Genomic DNA, 20,050 nt, shown 5'->3' on the forward strand with positions numbered 1-20,050 from the left:
CCCGTCAGGGTCAGGTAGGAGTTGGGCACCACCTGATCTGGGGCCACCACCTCGGGCCGGGCCAGCGTCACCTCTGCGCCCGTATCCCAGTATCCATTGACCTTCCTCCCATCCACCTCCAGGGGAACAAGGTACTCTCTCCGGAGGGACAGTCCCGCGCCCACCGTATAAACCAAAAACCCTGAGTCTGGGGCATCCAGCCCCCTAGAGGAGCTGGCCTGGGGCCCTTCTCTCTCTTGAGCAGTTGATAAGCTGCCAGCCCCTCTTGCGTGAGAAGCCTGCCCCTCGTCCGTCTGGGCCTCTACCAAGTTAACCCTATGCGGGTTCGGTCTGCTCAGTCTGTCCTTGAGCTTGGGGCACTGGGCCCGAACGTGGCCTCTTCGGCCGCAGTAATAGCAGCTCATGTCCTGTGGGTCCCCTCGAGCCGGTCGGTTGTCCCTGACGCTGGGCATTCCCCGTGGGAGGGGATTCCCCATATTCCCTCTTTGGGAGGTCCCAGGGTGACTCTCTCTCTGCATCACGGCGGGCCTGTTCCTTTGGGGCTCCTCCCTGCCACCCCCTGACCGGCTCTTTACAAACTCATCAGCCAGCTGCCCGGCGTGTCGCGGGTTCTCTGGCTTTCTGTCCACCAACCACAGCCTCAGGTCGGATGGGCACCGCTCATACAGTTGCTCCAGTACCAGCAGTTTAATCAGGTCCTCCTTCGTCTGGGCCCCACCAGCCCACTTGCTGGCGTATCTTTCCATACGGACGGCTAGTTGCAGATATGAGATCTCAGGGGTTTTATCTTGACTCCGGAACCTTCCCCGGTACATCTCAGGAGTCAGCCCAAACTCACGTAGCAGGGCCTTTTTGAATAGTTCGTAGTCCCCTTTCTCTGCCTCTCCCAGTTGGCGGTACAATGCCACGGATTTGGGGTCCAGTAAGGGGGTAAGGACCCGGAGTCTGTCCGCGGGATCCACCCGGTGCAGCTCGCAGGCCGTCTCAAAGGCCTCCAGGAAGTCATCCATGTCCTCCCCCTCCTTGTATGGGGCCATGATGCACTTATCAAAGCTCCGTGCAGTCCTGGGTCCCCCCTCACTCACCGCAACCGGGGGTTCGCTGCCCTTCAATCTCGCCAGTTCCAGGTCATGCTGACGCTGTCTCTCTTCATGCTGTCTCTGTCTCTCATTCTCCTCCCGTTCATGCTGTCTCTGTCTCTCTTCACGCTGATGCTGTCTCTCTTTCTCCTCCCGTTCATGCTGATGCTGTCTCTCTTTCTCCTCCCGTTCATGCTGTCTCTGTTGTTCACGATCCTTCAGCTCCCTCAGTTTTAGCTCTTTCTCCCATTCCAGCCAATTCCGCTCCCCGGATGCCGAACGTCGCCGGGAGGATCCTCTGCTGGCCGGCGAGCTTCGCCGGGGGGACCCCCTGCTGGCCGGGGGGGTCACAGCGCCTTCGGTATTTGCTGGGCTCCTCCCCACCCTTCCCCTAGGCATAGGAAGGAGGGGTCTCGGGAAGCCCTCAGCAGCGGGCTGACCACTCCCAGCTGGGACAGACACTGGTGCCTGCGCTGCATTTGCCAGGCTGCTTCCCTGAGACACAGGGATCAGTTCATTCGCGCGATCTTCCGCCTCCAGCTGGGCAATGAGCTGTTCTTTGGTGAGCCTCCCAATGCGCAGCCGCCTCTGCTTGCACAGCTCCACCAGGTCGCTCTTAAGCCGCTTGGCATACATCTTCCTGCTGGCCACTCACCGGCCTGTGTGCTCACAGCTCCCCCCAGTTCCCAGGGGGACCCCTAGTGTGCCAGCCCTTCTCGAGGTCACCACCTCTCTGCCAGGGTCGAGCTGCAGACTCCTCCGCCCCTGGGACCACTCGCTGCGATCCCCCCAGGGGACCCTGTTACTGCAAAAGTCCTTCTCGCTGGTCACACACTCCCAGGGGTAATAACCGTCTCTCTCCCACTCTTCAGCGTGCCTGGTCCCCGTCAATCCCCCTTCGTTTTACTGCTCCCCAGTCACTTACTGCAGGAAGCGCCGTCCACGGGGTGCAGTATATCCCACCGCTGCCACCAGTTGTCACGGAGTATTGGGGGACTCAGGGCCCTGCACCCCCGGCTTCCTGCGATTCACCATGACTCTCAGCCATCCAGTAAAGCAGAAGGTTTATTTGGATGACAGGAATACAGTCCAAGACAGGTCTTGCAGGCACAGACAACAGGGCCCCCCTCAGTTAGGTCCAGCTTGGGGTCCCAGGGCATGCCAGCCCACCCCCCTTGGGGGGTCAGAGCCATCTCTGCCTCCCAGCCATCTCTCCAGCCTCCTTCCAGCCTGCTTCCAGCACTCTGCCTTCAGCGACCCCTCCCACAGCCTTTGTTCAGTTTCCCGGGCCCCGGAGTCATCTGACCTCCAACCCCCTCCTGGGTTCTCATGTTACAAGCTCAGGTATGTTCCCTTGGGCCGGCTCCCATCCCCCGATGCAGACCATCCTAGTCACACTCCCCTGTCAGCATTCACACACCCCAGCAAGAACAGTCCCAGTTCGTCACAGGGGGCCCAAAACTGGACATAATACTCCAGATGTGACCTCACCAGTGCCAAATAGAGGGGAATAATCACTTGCCTTGATCTGCTGGCAACGTGCCTACTAATACAGCACAATATGCCATTAGCCTTCTTGGCAACAAGGGCACACTGTTGACTCATATCCAGCTTCTCGTCCACTGTGACCCCTAGGTCCTTTTCTGTAGAACTGCTACCTAGCCATTCGGTCCCTAGTCTGTAGCAGTGCATGGGATTCTTCCGTCCGAAGTGCAGGACTCTGCACTTGTCCTTGCTGAACCTCATCAGATTTCTTTTGGCCCAATCCTCTAATTTGTCTAGGTTCCTCTGTATCCTATCCCTACCCTCCAGCGTATCTACCACTCCTCCCAGTTTAGTGTCATCTGCAAACTTGCTGAGGGTGCAATCCACGCCATCCTCCAGATCATTAATGAAGATATTGAACAAAACCGGCCCCAGGACTGACCCTTGGGGCACTCCGCTTGATACCGGCTGCCAACTAGACATGGAGCCATTGATCACTACCCGTTGAGCCCGTTGATCTAGCCAGCTTTCTATCCACCTTACAGTCCATTCATCCAGCCCATACTTCTTTAACTTGCTGGCAAGAATACTATGGGAGACCGTATCAAAAGCTTTGCTAAAGTCAAGGAATAACACATCCACTGCTTTCCCCTCATCCACAGAGCCAGTTATCTCATCATAGAAGGCAATTAGGTTAGTCAAGCACGACTTGCCCTTGGTGAATCCATGCTGACTGTTCCTGATCACTTTCCTCTCCTCTAAGTGCTTCAGAATCGATTCCTAGAGGACCTGCTCCATGATTTTTCCAGGGACTGAGGTGAGGCTGACTGGCCTGTAGTTCCCTGGATCCTCCTCCTTCCCTTTTTTAAAGATGGGCACTACATTCGGCTTTCTCCAGTCATCCGGGATCTCCCCCGATTGCCAGGAGTTTTCAAATCAGGGCCGGCTCTAGGCAGCGTTCCAAGCATGTGCTTTTTTTTTTTTTTTTTGCTTGGGGCGGCAAACAACCTGGAGCCGGCCCTGTTTCAAAGATAATGGCCAATCCCCTCAGCACCCTCAGATGCATTAGCTCCGGTCGCAGGGACTTGTGCACGTCCAGCTTTTCTTAATAGTCCTTAACCTGTTCTTTCACCACTGAGGGCTGCTCACCTCCTCCCCATAGCGGGCTGCGCCCCCTCCCCCTGCACCCTCCAGCCCAGGGCCAGCACCCCCCTCGCTTGCTACCAGCGCCCCCGCACCTCCCAGCTCACTGCCACCATCCCCTCCCCCCCAGCTCGGTGCCGGCGCTCCCCTCCCTGCCCTGTTCTCCTCCCCTCCCCGCGCCCCCAGCTCCTCCGCGCTCCCCGCCAGCTCTCAGCTCCGGCAGTTTCCATCCCGCTGCTGCATCTGGATGTGATTGTGGCCCTGGGCCGCTGGCTGCAGCCCCAGCCAGGTGCCAACCCGTGGGAGCCGTTCCCCGGCGTCTGGAGAGTGGCTCCAGGCAGCACCTCGGCGGGGGGAGAGCGGACGGGGAGGCTGCTGCTGCCCCCCCTCACCCCTGCTGCCCCCCTGCCCTGAGCCCCTCTGCCTGGCAGGGGCGGCCCCGTCAAACCTCCCCCGGGGGCCCCTGGCTGCTCCCGCTGCGCTGGGGCCCAGTCGTCAGGGCAAAGCAACCCCCCATGACGCCAGAGCCCCCCTCAGCCCCAGGGCACCTGGAACAAGCAGCAGAAGGGCTGGCGTGGGGGCCTGAAGACTGGCGCGTAGGTGGCCGCCCCTCAGGCCTCTTTTCCGGGGGGCTTGAGCAATAACCAGCCCATCCCCCACTGGCTCTGACCCTCAGCGGAGCTGCCCCACGGCGCTGGGCAGAGAGAGCTGGTCTGGACCCCACTGTCACAACCCCCTTTATTGGGATCCCGGCGCGCTGCCCCAAAGGACTGGACAAGCCCGGGGGGGGAGGGGAGAGTCTCCCCAGCTACAGGAGGGTGGGGGTTCAGGTTGGGGAGGGGTCAGTGTCACCCTCACACGCCCACCGGCACCCCAAACCGGGCTCCCAGTGTCCACGGATCCGTCAGGACCCCAGCAGCAGATGGGGGCTGGGTTGGGGTCCTCATGTCCCCTCTCCATGAGCCCGAGATCCTTGGCGTCGCCCCTGCCTCGCCCCCCAGACTGGTCCCCCCGGGCGCGGATCCGGCTCAGGTCCACACGCTGGCACCAACGGCAGCACCCACGGCGCAGGGACGGACTATGGCACCGACCCCGTCGTCTGCCCCTGCTGCTCCCGGATGCCGGCAGTGCCCTCCGAGCGCCGGGCCCATCTCCCGCCATGCCAGCGAGTGTCTGTCCAGGGGTCCGGGCGCAGCGCTGGCAGGGGCAGGGGGCAGTCCTGGGCTGAGGGCTGCGGTGGGGCGGGCGAGCGGCGGTGTCTGCAGGTCCTGCTACAAGATCTGGGCCTCTGCGGAGAGGGGGAGAGAGCCGGTTACAGGGAGAGGGGCTCAGGGGACCCCCCCCGCCCCATTGGTCGGCACGGCCCCCATTGTCAGCCAAAACCACCCTGCCTGTGAGCAGTGCCCGGCTTCCCGGCCCCCAATCTCAGTGCAGACGCTGCCCCCCGGCCTCACCCCGGCTCTGATCCACCAACTCGCTGCCCCCCGGCTCTGATCTGTCAGCGGGGGGAGGCCCCACAGCCTCCCTCTCAGCCCTGTCTCCCTGCCCGCCCCCGCTACACAGCCCCACGCTGCCCCCCGACCCCCCGACACAGCCCCTCGCCCGCCAGCCAGCCAGCACGCTGCCGCACGCCCGCCCCCCGACACAGCCCCACACTGCCCCACGCCCACCCCCCCGGACCCCAGGTCACTCACTGGGTAGGGCCCTCATGTGCACGGCAGCTGGCAGGAAGTCGTGCTTCTTGGTCTCGTCTTTGTTGGGTTTTCTCAGACGGAGCCTGGGGGCAGAGCAGGGGGTTGGGGGGCGCTCAGGGGTCTCCAGGGGCTGGTCATAGCTTCAGCCAGGCCCCCCGCAGCCCAGAGGGGACCCGGCCAGCTGGTGCAGCCCCTTGCTCTGTAACCCCTTAGCGAGGATTGGTACCCGGTGTCCAGGAACGTCCCCCCGGATCACTAATGAATCCAGCCCTCCCAAGCCCTAGGTGACTCTGGGGCACACGGGCGGGGGGGGTTCCCTCGCATGTGGGGTGACTCTGGGTTGTGGGGTGACCCTGGGTCACAGGGGGGGTTCCCTGGCATGTGGGGTGACTCTGGGGTGTGGGGTGACCCTGGGACATGGGGGGGTTTCCCTGGGGTGTGGGGTGACTCTGGGACAGAGGGGGGGGTTCCCTGGCATGTGGGGTGACTCTGGGTTGTGGGGTGACCAGCCAGGAGGGGTGGCTGGAAGGAGAGGTGCAGCCAGACCCCCGGCCCCGGGGCAGGGGACACCCCAGCCTGGCAGGGATCCAGACCCATTGCCGGCTCCCACTGCGGCCCGGAGACGATTCTCCCGGCCAGGCCCCGCTCCACCCACCCCGGGCTTGGCCCTATCGAGTGCAGCCGGACGGAGGCAGGGCAGGACCCGGGCTGAGGGCACCGGGAGGCAGCCGGCTGGCAGCGGGGGTGGCGACAGATGTGCCCATGGGAGGACTGGGAACTGGGAGCAAGGAGCGGGGCTGGGCAGTACCAGCTCAGGCTGCATCCCCTCAAGGAGTTCCTTAGTGGTGCCGCCCGCCCTGGCTATGTGCCCGCGGCCTGGCATGAGACGAGAGCTCCAGCCCGGAGCCCCCCCGTCCGCAGCCAGCTTCCCCGCACAGCTCGGGCTCTGCCCTCCTTCCAGCCGGGTGCCCGTCCTCAGCCCGCCCGCTGCTGGTGCCTGCCGACGTCGGGGTGCCAAGGGCCCTGCCCACTGAGGTGAGGGGCGTGGCTGCCCTATTTCTCCTACAAAAAAATCACCCAGAGACCCGGCTCGCTCGACCGACTGCCTGCGAGCAGCCCAGGGGCTGCGGGTCGAGAGTGAGGGGCACCGGCAGAGCTGGATGTGGGGGGCACAGGGCTGGGAGAGCAGGGGCTGCGGGTCAGGAATGAGGGGCACCTGCAGACCTGTGGGTATCCCAGGGCTGGGATAGCAGGGGCTGCGGGTCGAGAGTGAGGGGCACTGGCAGGGCTGAGTGTGGGGGGCACAGGGCTGGGAGAGCAGGGGATGTGGGTCAGGAGTGAGGGGCACTGGCAGGGCTGTGGGGGGCACAGGGCTGGGCTGGGCTGGCAGGGGGCTGTGGGTCAGGAGTGAGGGGCACCGGCGGGGCTGGGTGTGGGGGGCACAAGGCTGGGAGAGCAGGGGCTGCGGGTCGGGAGTGAGGGGCACCTGCGGGGCTGGGTGTAGGGGGCACAGGGCTGGGAGAGCAGGGGCTGCGGGTCGGGAGTGAGGGGCACCGGCGGGGCTGGGTGTGGGGGGCACAGGGCTGGGAGAGCAGGGGCTGCGGGTCGGGAGTGAGGGGCACTGGCGGGGCTGGGTGTGGTGGGCGCAGGGCTGGGAGAGCAGGGGCTGCGGGTCGGGAGTGAGGGGCACCGGCGGGGCTGGGTGTAGGGGGCACAGGGCTGGGAGAGCAGGGGCTGCGGGTCGGGAGTGAGGGGCACCGGCGGGGCTGGGTGTAGGGGCACAGGGCTGGGAGAGCAGGGGCTGCGGGTCGGGAGTGAGGGGCACCGGTGGGGCTGGGGGTGGGGGTCTGTGGCTCACTGCTGAGCTGCGTGTGGGATGACCGTTAACCATTTCACTGCTGGTCGGAGGATACGGGACAGGGGCTGGCAGATTCTCTTGCCCACGCTATGTGGGGCAGAGCTCCGTGGCTTCACCGGCGGGTGGGGGGACACGGCTGCATCCTGGCCGAGCGGAGGGTGAGCCCAGCACCCCGGCCCTTACCCGCCCTGTGCTCCCGAGGGCCTGTCCCGGCCGCGGGCGTGGGGCACCTACCAGACCGCGCTGGCGATGCCCAGAACCACGGCCAGGATGACGAACGCGAAGATCCCGAGCGAGATCAGGATGGCCACCTTCTCCATGGGGTCACTGCGATCTGCGGGGATGGACAGACAGACGTCACTGCCAGGGGCTGCCAGGGCATCCCCCCAGCTCCACCACACCACGCGGCGAGGACTAGGCAGGCGGGTGAGCGCCATCCCCTCCTGCCCCTGCCGCGTTCAGCACAGGCCCAGGAGCACCCCCGGGCCTGGCCTTTGGCAAAGAGGCAGGTGCCCCATTCCCGGGGACAGCGGCCGGGCGGCTCATCCGTGCCATGCTGACTGGCATTCATTCTGCCAAGCCCGGCTGCCCCATTGCGAACCTTGGCCCCCCACAGCTCCCCCTGCCCTGGACAGCTCCTCACCCCTCAGACCCCTGGTGCTCCTGCCCCCACCCAGGCACCGGCACTCCGCCTACCTTAACTCCCCCAAGGCCCACCTGGCTGCCAGGCTGCCCCCGCCATGTCCTCTGCGGGACGCAGGGCAGGGAGGGGACAGAGGCCAGGGGCTGGTGGGCCCAGCGGGGGTGAAGTGGGTGCAGCCGGTGGAGAGCTGGGTCCCCACAGCGTGGAGATGGACTCGCCCCATGGCACCCAGAGAAGGGGGCCAGTCTGTAGGCTGGCTCCGGGGCTGCCCTTGGTGTCCCCGGGCATCTCAATCTATGCGGGGCTGGTGTGGGCACGGTGCCCTGCCAGGCACAGGGGGGCCTTGCTCCCACCTGCCAGGGTGCCAGACGCTGCCCGCTGCACTGGCTGGGCCGGGATCTCGCAGCCGCCCGCCTCCACCACGGGCCCCAGTCGCCTTCCCTGGCTCCCCTGCCAGCGCCGCGAAGGGGCCGCTTACCCACGGGCTCAGGGTTGGGGGCCAGCGAGGGCTCCTCAGCCGGGCTCTCCAGGCTGGCGTCAGTGATGGCTTCATCGCCTGGTGTCACGGTCAGGCCTGCAATTGAGGGCAGGAGAGAAGCCGGTTACGTGGGGCAGGGGCCACCTCCAGCGCCACAGGGAGAGCGGGGCAGGGGCCGCGCCAGGCTGGGGGGAGAACAGGGCGGGGGCTGCAAGACCTTCACAGTGAGAAGTGCTGGCCCCTGGCAGAGTCCCCAGAGGTGCTTTCCTGCCCCATCCCCGCAGCCCTGGCCCTGCCACCCCTTCTCACCTGGTCCTGGGTGCCACGGGCGCCCCCCCTCACCTGGCCCGACCGCCCCCCCCCTCACCTGGCCCTGGGCGCCCCAGGTGCCCCTCCTCTCCTGGCTCTCGCCTGTCTACCCCTCCTCACCTGGCCCTGGCCTGGCCGCCCCTCCTCACCTGGCCCTGGCCCAGCTGCCCCTCCTCACCTGGCCCGGGTGTGGCCCGCACCTCGGCACTCCACTCGCTCCAGTTGCCGGCATCCAGGAAGTCCTTGGCACCGACCTGCACCACGTGTTCCAGACCGGAGAAGGCGTCGGTGATGACTTCAGAGAGGTTCACGGTCTCCACCTGGGTGGGGAGCAGGCAGAGGCTGGGACATGAGGCCAGCCAGCCACGGGCTCCCCCGCTTGCCCCCTCCCAAATCCCCTCGGCACTCACCATGGACCAGGAGCCATGCGCGACGGGCCGGTACTGGAGCCGGAACTTCAGCTGGAAGTGGGGTTCCTTGGGCCAGGAGGCCGGGTACTGCCAGCGAACCCGCAGCCGCCGCGGGGCCAACGGGACCGGCTCCACCACCAGGCCTTCCGGAGGGTCCGGCTTAACTGGACGGGGACAGACATGGCTGTGACGTTATGAGTGTGATCTCATATCTCATTGCAAGGGGACAGGGCCAGAAAGAGTTAATTACCTCCCAGACTGACCTGACCCATGGGCGAACTTTAGAGACTGGTTAGGAAGATCTGTAAATGAACAGAGCTTTGAAATGCAGCCGGCATTGTTAGAGATGGAAGGGGAGCTGTTTGCTCAGGTCTTGTGATGTAAGCAAACAAGTCTTGTCTATTGCTATAGCTTTGATTCAAAGATCAAAAAAGGAGTATTAACATTTAGGAAAAATGCTCCAATACGTCTGTTAGTCTTTAAGATGCCACAGGACTCTCTGTTGCTTTTTATAGATCCAGACCAACACGGCTCCCCCTCTGATAATTAATATTTAGGAAGACACTTGAGGGAAATAGTATTATTGTCTCTATGTCTCTTTGAAGGTTGTGGTAACCTGTATCTGAACTGTTTAATGGATAAATTACCCTGTGCTAATTGCCAGGATGTTTGGGAGAAGGAGAGTTAAGCCTATTGTTCTCTCAGGCCGAAAGGCTGCTGGAAATGTATAAGAACCTTGGGACACGATCCTGCTTCATCTCAGATCTGCTTTGGGTTTCAAGAGGGGGAAACCTTAAGCCATAAGGATTGAGATCCCCAGTCACTGACTGGAGCCACCTTGAATATGGACTATGGACTATAACCTCTGGACTATTTCTAATAGGACTTTTGGCAACTACAAACTCATCTCTATGTACCTGAACCTCAAGAATGGAATTCAAGTCTGTCTGTATATTGATCTTTTAACCAACACTCTCTTTTCTTTTCAAATACATTTTAGTTTAGTTAACAAGAATTGACTATAGTGTGTATTTTGGGTAAGATCTAAGTTCTAATTGGACCTGGGTGTGTGGCTGATCCTTTGGGATCGGAAGAACCTTTTCTTTTATATGATGAGAGAAGATTTTCAGTAATCATCATCATATCTGACGTGTGTGTCTGGACGGAGGCCTGGGGCTGGGTACTTTAAGGGAACTGCGTTGTTTGGACTCTGAGTAACCAGTGAGGTAATATAGAAGCTGTTTGGGGCTGGTTGGTAAATCTAAGTATTGGAATATCCACCAGCTTCTGGGGTTTGTCGGCCCCGTTCCGTTTGCAGTTCACCCTCATTGAGTGACCTCAGCTGGCTGCCCCGGGCTCCCTCTGGGCAGCACCGTGAGCCCACACCACTGGGCCGCCTGCCCCCCAAGGGCTCCCCTGGGGGCTCTACCCAGGGGGGAGGGGAGGACCCCAGCACCCTTAGCCCAGTCCACCACACCCCCACGCTTGGCTCAAATCGGCCCCTTGCTGGCAGCCACAGCCGGGCCCCGCTCAGTGCCCGGGGCGGGGGCGGCACTCACTGATGGCCTGCATGGTGACGTCGAGCAGCCGGAAGCTGGAGCCCAGCGGATTCACCTCGGTGACGTTGAGCCGGTAGGAGCTCCAGAACTCACACTTGGGCACGGTGCAGGTGCGCGGGCGCCCGGGGTCCTGCACGCACGGCCCCACCTGGCTGCTCTGGGTCCTGCTGGTGAGAGCACAGGGCAGTCGGTGCCGGCGGCCGAGCCAGAGCTGGCAAACACAGCCAGGTCGGGGCGCCCAGGCTGGGACAGAGTCTGCACTGCAAACCAGGAAAGCTGGGGGTGTCTGTGTCCCAATTGCCCCCCAAAGAGCGGGCACAGGGGGCCCCCTTGTACCAAAGCACTGGGCCAGCCTGTCTAGATGGGCATGCGCCAGGTAACCCCCTGCCCCGGCATGCCCTGCCACACACACAGACTTTTGCTTACCATGTAATGCCCATGCCCCTCGTGCGAAGCCACGCAGCCACCCGGGTGCATGCACGCCCGTGCGTGGCACACTCACAGGCAGGTACGTGCAAATCCTGCGTCAGGCCCCGCATGCATACAGCCTGTGCACTGACAGCCACAGCCTAGGCACGGTCTAGGGCCCGAATATGTGAGCCCTGCAGAGCAGCTGGCCTGGGAGCTGCAGCGGGTGAACAGCAGCAAAGGGAAGGCAGGGCACAGGGGCCATGGGATGGGGCACCCTGGGGATGGGGCAGGGGCAGCGGTTCCAGCCAGGCCCCTTTTCTTCCGGTGGCAGGAAGGTGGGGGCGAGGGCCGGGCAGAGCCGGGTGGTGATTCCCCACAGCGCAGAGCCGCTGCTGTTCTCATGCGCTGGCACGACAGGAAACAGGCTGGGATGTTTATCAGGCTGGAACCTCCCGCGGGGGCTGCAGGCTGACGCGTGGGGGCCGGATCGGGGGCACTGGGCCGTGGGCAGCAGGCAGACAGGCTCTGGCTGTCAGGCAGGGACCCAGCTTCGCAGGCTGGACACGGCAGGCCGGGGGTGAGCGGCTGGGGCTGCACGGACTCCGTGCCGGGGAGAGGCTGTGTGACGTTACTGACATAACCTGTGACCATATAGATCATTGTTGCAACCACTGTTCTATATTTGCAGCTCGTCTTGTACAAAGGGTGTCATGTGAGGTGTCTATGGAAAGGGTCTGGTTTGCTGGTTAGGATTATGCTAGCTGTATGGGTGTATCATTTTTGTATTCGAAATTATGAATCTTGGCTGCATACTCGTTTGATTCTAAGTAGGCTGTAGTGAAGCAGTTGGTCAGCTTCCCGGAGAAAGGAATTCACAAAGTTAAGTGCCCAATCAAGAAGCACTTAAGGAACAATGGATCTCGGAAGGTGCCAATCCACGTAAGAAGTTTTCCTGGAGACATTCAAGATAGCATGTGGGCAGTGGCTGCTGCCTGTAAAAACGGAGTTATGCAGGGACACGTGACTTGCCCAGGTGACTCCACAACTCCATCTTGGATCTGGACTTTGCATAGGAGAGAGGAAGGGTCTCCACCCACAAGAGAAAGTCTATTTAAGCCCGAGGAAGATCCCTCCATTTTGTCTTCAGCTGGCTTAAGAGATCGCCTCACTACCCCCAAGGATACCTGAGAGAAACTGGAACCAAGGGCAGTAACTACAGGGGGTGTGAGTGATTGCTGGACCCAGACTAGAAGGAGACTAGTCTGTAAAAGGAAGTTTACTGGAACTGGTAAGATTTTATCTGTACTCAGTTGGATTAGGCATAGATTTGTGTGTTTTATTTTATTTTACTTGGTAATTCACTTTGTTCCGTCTGGTACTAATTGGAACCACTTAAATCCTACTTTCTGTAGTTAATTAATAAGTAAAAAGTGATTTTATTAACTCAGAGTCTGTATTAATACCTGGGGGGGGGCAAACACCTGTGCATATCTCTCTATCAGCGTTATAGAGGGCGAACAATTTCTGAGTTTACCCTGTAAAACGGATTGATTTGGGGTTTGGACCCCATTGGGAGTTGGGCATCTGAGTGTTAAAGGCAGGAACACTTCTTAAGCTGCTTTCAGTGAAGTCTGCAGCTTTGGGGCAAGTAATTCAGACCTGGGTCTGGGTTAGCAGCAGGCTAGCGGGTCTGGCTCAAACCAGGCAGGGCACTGAAGTCCCAAGCTGGTAGGGAAAGCAGGGGCAGAAGTAGTCTTGGCACATCAGGTGGCAGCTGCCAGGGGGTTTCTGTGATCCAGCCCGTCACAGGGGCTGGCCAGGCTGCCGTGGGTCCAGCACTGGGGGCGGGTCTCTGAGTCCCTGGCAGGGGCTGGGACGGGGGGAGGAGGAAACTGACCCAGGTAGGTGCTGCTCTGACAGCTCCGGAGACTGCAGCCCCTTCTCCCCCCTGCGTGGGCAGTGCCAGGCAGGTTCCCCCGCCCAGCCATGTGTCTCGCCTGCCCTGGGGGACGGGGGTTCCGGCCCGGCCCCACTGCGGACGAGCCGGCTAATTCTGCTTATGCCCTGCCAGGCTGGTCACTGGGCAGCACAGACACGGTGGGCGCTATGGCGTGGATTCAGAGTGCCCCAGCAAGCGCAGCAGTGCTCGGGCACAGTGCCAGCCATCCCAGGGCCAGGGCACCCTCAGGAGCTGGGGGCAGGCAGGCAGGGTCCGGGACTGGGCTCTAGGGGGGTCGGGGAGGGGCCGGGTCCTACCTCCATTTCTCGTCGCCCATCAGCAATTTCTTCCTGTTCGTGGAGAGAAACGGGAAGGCAGCCAATGAGTCTCGGGGCCCAGGAAGGGGCTTTGGAAACGTGCCAGCAAACCCAGCCGGGGGGCCAGGGTCAGGGGCAGAGGAAGGGAGGGGGAGGGCACCGCTGGATACACAGCACCCAGCTGGCATTGGGGGCTCCGGCTGGCACTGGTCCTGGCGCCCAGGCGTGTTTCCGAATCCGGCAGGGGTCGCGGGCAGGGGCTGGAGGAACCGCACGCCCAGCAGAACCCCCCGGGCACTGCAAGGAGGCCGGATGGAGTCAGCAGGGGGCGCTCTCCCCTCGGAGCCAGCGTGGCGCTAGGAGGCACTGTGACACTGGCCGCATCCCTCGCACACCAGGGTCACTAGTGCTCCGCGGCTGGGAGCTTGGCACCAATATTGCATCACCCGCTTTCCGACGTGCCAGGCCTTGGGTCTGTGCCAGGATTAGCCTGCAGGCTCCTAGGGCAGAGCCGGCGTCGCAACGTGCAGCCGCGAACAGCAGCAGCAGCTCCAGCGCCGGGGGCAGAGCCGTCAGCACCAGGATCCCAGGCGGAACCCAGCGCGGGGAGAGGATCCCGCTCGGTCTCTCGTCCGTTCCTGGGAACAGGCCGCAGTTTGTCACTTCCTGGTCTAAACGGCGGTGTGGAGCTGCCCTGTGTTGACAGCTGCTGTGCTCCACCCCAGAGGTGGCTGCATGTCGGTGCTGAGGGAAGCACGCATGTGACACTTTGCAACGTGCCCGGGCGTGAAGAGAAACGACTGCCCCACACACAGCCCGCTGGCGCCTCCTCACCCCCCCGACAGCCCGGCCCCAGCGCCAAACCTCAGTCATGTCACACGTCCACACGCCCTGGGGCAAGTCTGGGAATCCTGGGAGCGGCCCCAGCAGGGGCAGACCCTGCCGTGCACGGCCCCCCTGCAATGCACTGGTCCGGGCTGCTTGGCTGCTGGGGAAGGGACTAACAGGGGCTTGTGCTTCCCAGGGTCAACCCCTGGCCCTGCTCCGTCTGTCTGTCTGCAGCCGGCGGTCCATGCACAGCCCACGGAGCTCGGTCTGCAGGAGCCACCCCCCGAGGGGACGGGGTTGGGTGATTTCACCTTCCCCTGGGCGCCTGTGGGAGCGCCCAGGCCTTGGGCTGGGACCCCTCTCCGCCCGGCGCTAGGCACTGCCCCTGTACCCAAAGGGGGGGGGCTGGAGGAGAGGGGGAGGGGCCGGCGCCCTGCACCAGCTCACCCCAGCTTCAAAGGGACCCGGAGCTTCCTTCCTCCCACGCAGCGTGGGGAGCCGACCCCAGCCTCGCGTCCGCGGGCAAATCCCCCTCCCAGAGAGCCGGACACGGCCGTGGGCCAGGAGCAGCTGGAAGATCCGGCTTGGAGGCCCATGAGGAGGGACAGGCCGGCAGCTTCCCCAAGCAGGCGGCTCGGACACTGGGCCCAGCTCTCCTCTCTGTGCTGGGGAGCGGGAGTGACTCCCCCGGGGTGGAATCGGGCCCCGCAGCAGCCCGGGCACAAGGGCCCTGATTTTGCTGTGGGCCCCTGCCGAGCCCCCGAATGCTCCGTCCCCGCTGGGCCCCGGCACCTCCCCACAGAGGCGACAGGCCCCTGGCTGGGGTAGCCGCTGTGTTCCCCTAACACAGCCCTGAGGATCTCCCTGCCCCGGTGCCCTCACCCCGCTGAGACCCCGCTCCCGGCCTCCCAGGGCGGCTGCTCTTCAGGGACCTGCCCCGCACCCCGTTCCTCCCTCAATCCACTCCGGGGCGGCACTTCCAGCCCCCACCAGTTGGGGGAGCAAACGGCTCCGAGCCGGTCCCCAGCCCCCGGCTACACACGCAGCATCCTGCTCTCCTGTGCTGCGCCCGCTCGCATTACACCGCCAGGGCGGTCCAGCGGGCCGCTCCGGGAGTTCCAGTCCCGCTCTGCCGCCGACACCCGGTGTGACCCAGTGTGCCTCAGTTTCCCCATCGACCTTCCTGTGGCCAGTGCGTTGAGACTGACGGAGGGACGTGCACTGCCCGGACCAGGGCCCCTACTCGCCTCGGCCCCTGGCTGCAGAGCCCGGCCCATGAGGAAAACCATCAGCACGACTGCACTGCACAAGCACCCGAAGGCCCCAGGCAGGATCGGGCCCTGGCTGTGCTGGGGGTGGCTTCGCGGTGAGCTGGGGGCAGTTCCCAGGCGAGCAGACATAACCCACTAGCTCTGACCAGGCGAGGGCACGAACCACCCGGCGCGGCTGCACAGCCGGGGTGCTGGTCGGGTACGTGCCCTGGGACACTCTCTGCACACGCCCGGCGGCGGGGAGAGCAATGCGGCTAGCATGGGTATGGCTCCTCGAGCCAGGAACCCCTCACCCTGCTCACAGCACGGCCGCACCCTATGGAGCCGAGCGTCCCTGGGCAGGGGGGCAGGGGGGCCGGGAAGCCGACCCCACAAGATGGGCTGGAGCTCGCTGGCGGGAGTGGAGAGACGGGCTCTGGGCAGCAGAACACACAGAACAATTGACGGCTGGGCACGTTCTCTGCACAGGAAACAGACGCCGGGTCCCCACGTCTCACAGGGGAGCAGGAAGGTGCCCCAGACAGGTAACCTCACGGGAAAACGGCCTCTCCCATTTCTGCACAGCTCTGCGAGTCACTCCTCAGGGGTTATGTCCCACACAGACCCATCTCTCCAGCCGCCCATCCACCCCCAACACTCTCCATCCATCCCGACACAGCCATCCACCCACGCACTCACCCACCCGTCTCCAGCCACACCCATCTATCTACAGTGCACAAGGAGTTGGATAGGACGCAGCAGGGTGCCCTCGTTGCCAAGAAGGCTAACAGCATTTTGGGTGGCATCAGTAGGAGCATTGCCAGCAGATCGAGGGATGTGATCATTCCCCTCTATTCGGCACTGGTGAGGCCACATCTGGAGTATTGCGTCCAGTTTTGGGCCCCCCACTACAGAAAGGATGTGAACAAATTGGAGAGAGTCCAGCGGAGGGCAACGGAAATGATTAGGGGGCTGGAGCACATGACTTATGAGGAGAGGCTGAGGGAACTGGGATTGTTTAGTCTGCAGAAGAGAAGAATGAGGGGGGATTTGATAGCTGCTTTCAACTACCTGAAGGGGGGTTCCAAAGAGGATGGAGCTCGGCTGTTCTCAGTGGTGGCAGATGACAGAACAAGAAGCAATGGTCTCAAGTTGCAGTGGGGGAGGTCCAGGTTGGATATTAGGAAACACTATGTCACTAGGAGGGTGGTGAAGCACTGGAATGGGTTCCCTAGGGAGGTGGTGGAATCTCCTTCCTTAGAGGTTTTTAAGGCCCGGCTTGACAAAGCCCTGGCTGGGATGATTTAGCTGGGAATTGGCCCTGCTTTGAGCAGGGGGTTGGACTAGATGCCTCCTGAGGTCCCTGCTGTTCTACGGTTCTAGGATCTATCTGATGACTTCATTCACACACTAGCAGACAGAGGCTCTCGGACACTCCTTGGCAGCTCGCTTTGCCTTTCAGTTGTGCCTTTTCCAACACTCCTGGTGCTTTCCATCCTCGCTTCCAAACCGATCCTTGTGCAGATCACACACCCACCCACCCACCCAGCGGTTTGCCTGGGAACGCTCCGCTCGCCCAGCCAGCATTCCATGGGGTGGGGTGATGGCGCTGGGCCGTGGACAGGGCCTTCCCAGCCCCGACTTCCATCGCGGCCAGCAGCCGCCCTGGGCCGGATTTCTGCCTCGTGAAAGCCGCGCTCCGGGCGTGGGACTGAAGTGGCTCCAGGCGCCTGGCCACGAATCCCCAGCTCTGGGGTTATTTTAGCTGAAGGAAAACAGGTTCCTCGAGCATGCGCCCTGCAGCAAGCCGGCAGCAGCAGCCTCCAGAAAACGCCGCTCGGCCTGTTTTAATAAGCAGGGCTGGGTTCAAAGACCCACTGTCGGATAACTGAGAGCTGTGATAATGAAAACACGGGTCTCTTCTATTTCCCCAGCGCCTTTCATCCGAGCGGACCCCAAAGCCCTTCCTGAGCGACAGGCAGCAAACCTCAGTCCCTCCGATCCCAGCCCATCTGCAAACCCAGCTCACCCTCCTGCAGTAGGAGGAGTTTGTATTTTGTATAGCTTAGAATGAAGGCTAAAGGATAATCATGTCGTAGGTATTCAATGTATTGCTGTACGGTAGGGTTGGATTGGATTCTGCCGGCCCCCCTGACTGGAGAGCAGGAAGGAATGGCCCTGGGTAGGGTTACCATACGTCCGTTTTTTCCCGGACATGTCCGGCTTTTCGGCAATCAAACCCCCGTCCAGGGGGAATTGCCAAAAAGCCGAACATGTCCGGGAAAATGCCGGCCGGGCACTTCCCCTCCCGCGGCGGCTCTGCTCCTCCCCGACTCTTCGGCTCTGTTTAAGAGCCGAGCGCTACGGGCTTTGGGCAGCCCCCATGCCTCCGGACCCTGCGCCGCCGGAGCCCGGGAGGGGAAGTGCCCAGCTGGGGGCGCAGGGTCCGGAGGCATAGGGGCTGCCCGAAGCCCGAGCGCTACCGGCTTCACGGTTTGCCGGGCAGCCTCCAGACCCTGCGTCCCCGGCTGGGCGCTTCCCCTCCCGGGCTCCAGCTGCGCTGGGGAAGCGCCGGCCGGGGGCGCAGGGTCTGGGGGCTGCCCGGCAAACCGTGAAGCCGGTAGCGCTCGGGCAGCCCTTTCCGCGTGGCTGGGAGTGGGAGGGAGGAGGGGGCGGAGTTAGGGCGGGGTTGGGGTGGGGTGCCCCGTGGAGGGTCCTCTTTTTTTATTTGTTAAATATGGTAACCCTAGCCCTGGGTCGTTGGAGAAAACTGCCTGGTCTGAACTGCTGTTAAGGCAGGAACAGACCAGAACAGTCCCTATGGCTGATCCTGGTACCTTTGGTTTTAGGAGAAGGTTTCATTACAGTATTTGCTAGAAGGTCTTGTTTCTTATCTGCATTGCAAACAAAGTTGTGTAAAGTTCTTTTGTAACCCCTTTAGTAACCATACAACCCTCTCTAGAATGGGATCCTGTCTGAAATTCTCTGGACAACTGTTCGGGGTGAGTAAAGGACGTGTGCATGGTTAAAGCCATTGCAAATGTGCAGATGGTCAGGAAGAAGTGAGAGACTTGGAGAGACAGCAGGAAACAGTCAGAAAACACCCATTGTATCCGATGCTAAATGACAACCTCAGAGGTGAGGCAGACACCCCTCCCCCCCCCTGCGAGACAACGGATCAGAGATAACAGCGGAAAACCCCAAGATTATCCCCAGCTAAGGACTAAAGATCACGGTATGACATTGCAAAACCCATAGACTAACGTGGGCATTTACACATATAAAGCTGGCGTGTTTTGCCACAGAACTCTGGGTTCAGTCCTGCAAAGCCTCGGATCACACCGACAAAGCCCAGCTCCTCACTCGTGCCCAATCTAACTGGCCATTAGAGTGACTGGAGCTACGACACCCTGGGAAGTATAAGACCATCTGCAGGAGTGTGTGTGTGTGTGATTAAAGGCATATGCTAGCTGTTGTATTTTCAATAAATGCAGCGTGTTGCCTTTTCCCCTGAAAAAGATCCCATGTGTTTCTTATAAGCATAACACTCCCGGGGACGAAACGCCTCCAGGCGTCTTGGGAACCAGCCAAACCCGGAGCCAGTCATCAACAATACTTTTATGCCCCCCCATCTCATTTGCATAAACAAGGTTGGACTCTGCATCTCCCCTGAAATGCAGCCAAGTCTGGGGTGGAACGCAGTGCGTGGGAACGCTACACAGCGCTCGAGGCCAGGACGTGACAAGGAATCCCGTCTGCAGGGAGAACCAAAGGTGTTCCCTGAGCTGAGGCCGGGCGAGGCCGCTGTGGCTAACGCCCCAAAGCGGGTGGCATTCCCCACCACCCCCACCTACCCCGCACACATGGCCCAGCCCTACCGGTAGGTGGTGATGTATCTGGTGGGGAGGAACGTCTCCACACTGGGTGTCCAGGAACAGGAGAAATTCTCGTAGTCAGAAGCTCGGCAGGTGACGGAGGGGATCCCGGGCAGGTCTGGTGCCGGAGGGGAGGAGACATTTAGGGGACTATCCAGGGGCCCCCAGCAAACCAGAGCCTCCCGCCCCGACCCCCTGGGCTTTGGGCTGTGGTATGGTGAGAGGGCACTAGGGGGCGCTGTGCGGCACAGCACTGGGTTGGGTGCCAGTGTCCCGGATGGAGCCAAGGGCGCCCATGAGGGTGCCCGTGTGAACGGATGGGGGGCGCTGCCTGCTGAGGCCCCTCCCCTGGCCATGGGGCAGACGCAGGGAGCAGGCAGCCCACGCCCGGCACGGTACGAAAAGCAGCACGTTCGCCCCGGTGACAAGCTGGTCCAGTCAGGGGCATCCCCGTGCCCAGCCCTGCCCCCGGGGGTCCCGTGTGGGAGCTGACTTACAGCCCAGCCGGAGGGAGACGGAGCGGAGGAGCTGCCCGGTCCCGTCGTGGCAGCTGTAGGCTCCTCCCGCAGCGAGCTCGGCCCGTGGCAGCAGCAGGTCGCCATCCCGCAGGACGCAGCCCTCTGGGAGCGCGGCCGCCCCGTCCCGCCGCCACTCCACCCCCGAGCTGGGGACGAGAGGCCGGGCACTTGGTTAGCAAGAGAGAGAGGGCCTGGCTCCACGGCACAACCGCTGGCACCTGGCGCTGCCACATCCAGACCCATCAGGGCTGGTG

General features: G+C 62.3%; 1 protein-coding gene across 9 annotated transcripts in view; it reads right to left on the reverse strand.

Annotated features, from left to right (window-relative positions):
* Window positions 1–1,715: 1,715 nt before the first annotated feature.
* Window positions 1,716–20,050, reverse strand: part of IL11RA (interleukin 11 receptor subunit alpha) — a 64,775-nt gene continuing 46,440 nt past the window's right edge. For 5 of the 9 annotated variants that reach the window (XM_065598646.1, XM_065598648.1, XM_065598647.1 and 2 more), the window contains 10 exons: window positions 19,776–19,942; window positions 19,282–19,396; window positions 13,326–13,358; window positions 10,659–10,825; window positions 9,100–9,263; window positions 8,868–9,009; window positions 8,381–8,476; window positions 7,494–7,593; window positions 5,402–5,484; window positions 4,427–4,995 (listed from right to left, as the gene is read on the reverse strand). In XM_065598646.1, coding sequence (XP_065454718.1) covers window positions 4,979–4,995; window positions 5,402–5,484; window positions 7,494–7,593; window positions 8,381–8,476; window positions 8,868–9,009; window positions 9,100–9,263; window positions 10,659–10,825; window positions 13,326–13,358; window positions 19,282–19,396; window positions 19,776–19,942 — 1,084 coding nt within the window. In that variant the 3' untranslated portion in view covers window positions 4,427–4,978. Of the gene's footprint in view, window positions 1,865–4,426; window positions 4,996–5,401; window positions 5,485–7,493; window positions 7,594–8,380; window positions 8,477–8,867; window positions 9,010–9,099; window positions 9,264–10,658; window positions 10,826–13,325; window positions 13,359–19,281; window positions 19,397–19,775; window positions 19,943–20,050 lie in introns of those variants that run through there. The other 4 variants (XM_065598642.1, XM_065598644.1, XM_065598643.1 and 1 more) reach the window with 4 other exon arrangements.

This window comes from Chrysemys picta, chromosome 6 (assembly GCF_011386835.1).
Source record: "Chrysemys picta bellii isolate R12L10 chromosome 6, ASM1138683v2, whole genome shotgun sequence".
In the NCBI taxonomy this organism is placed as follows: domain Eukaryota; kingdom Metazoa; phylum Chordata; order Testudines; family Emydidae; genus Chrysemys; species Chrysemys picta.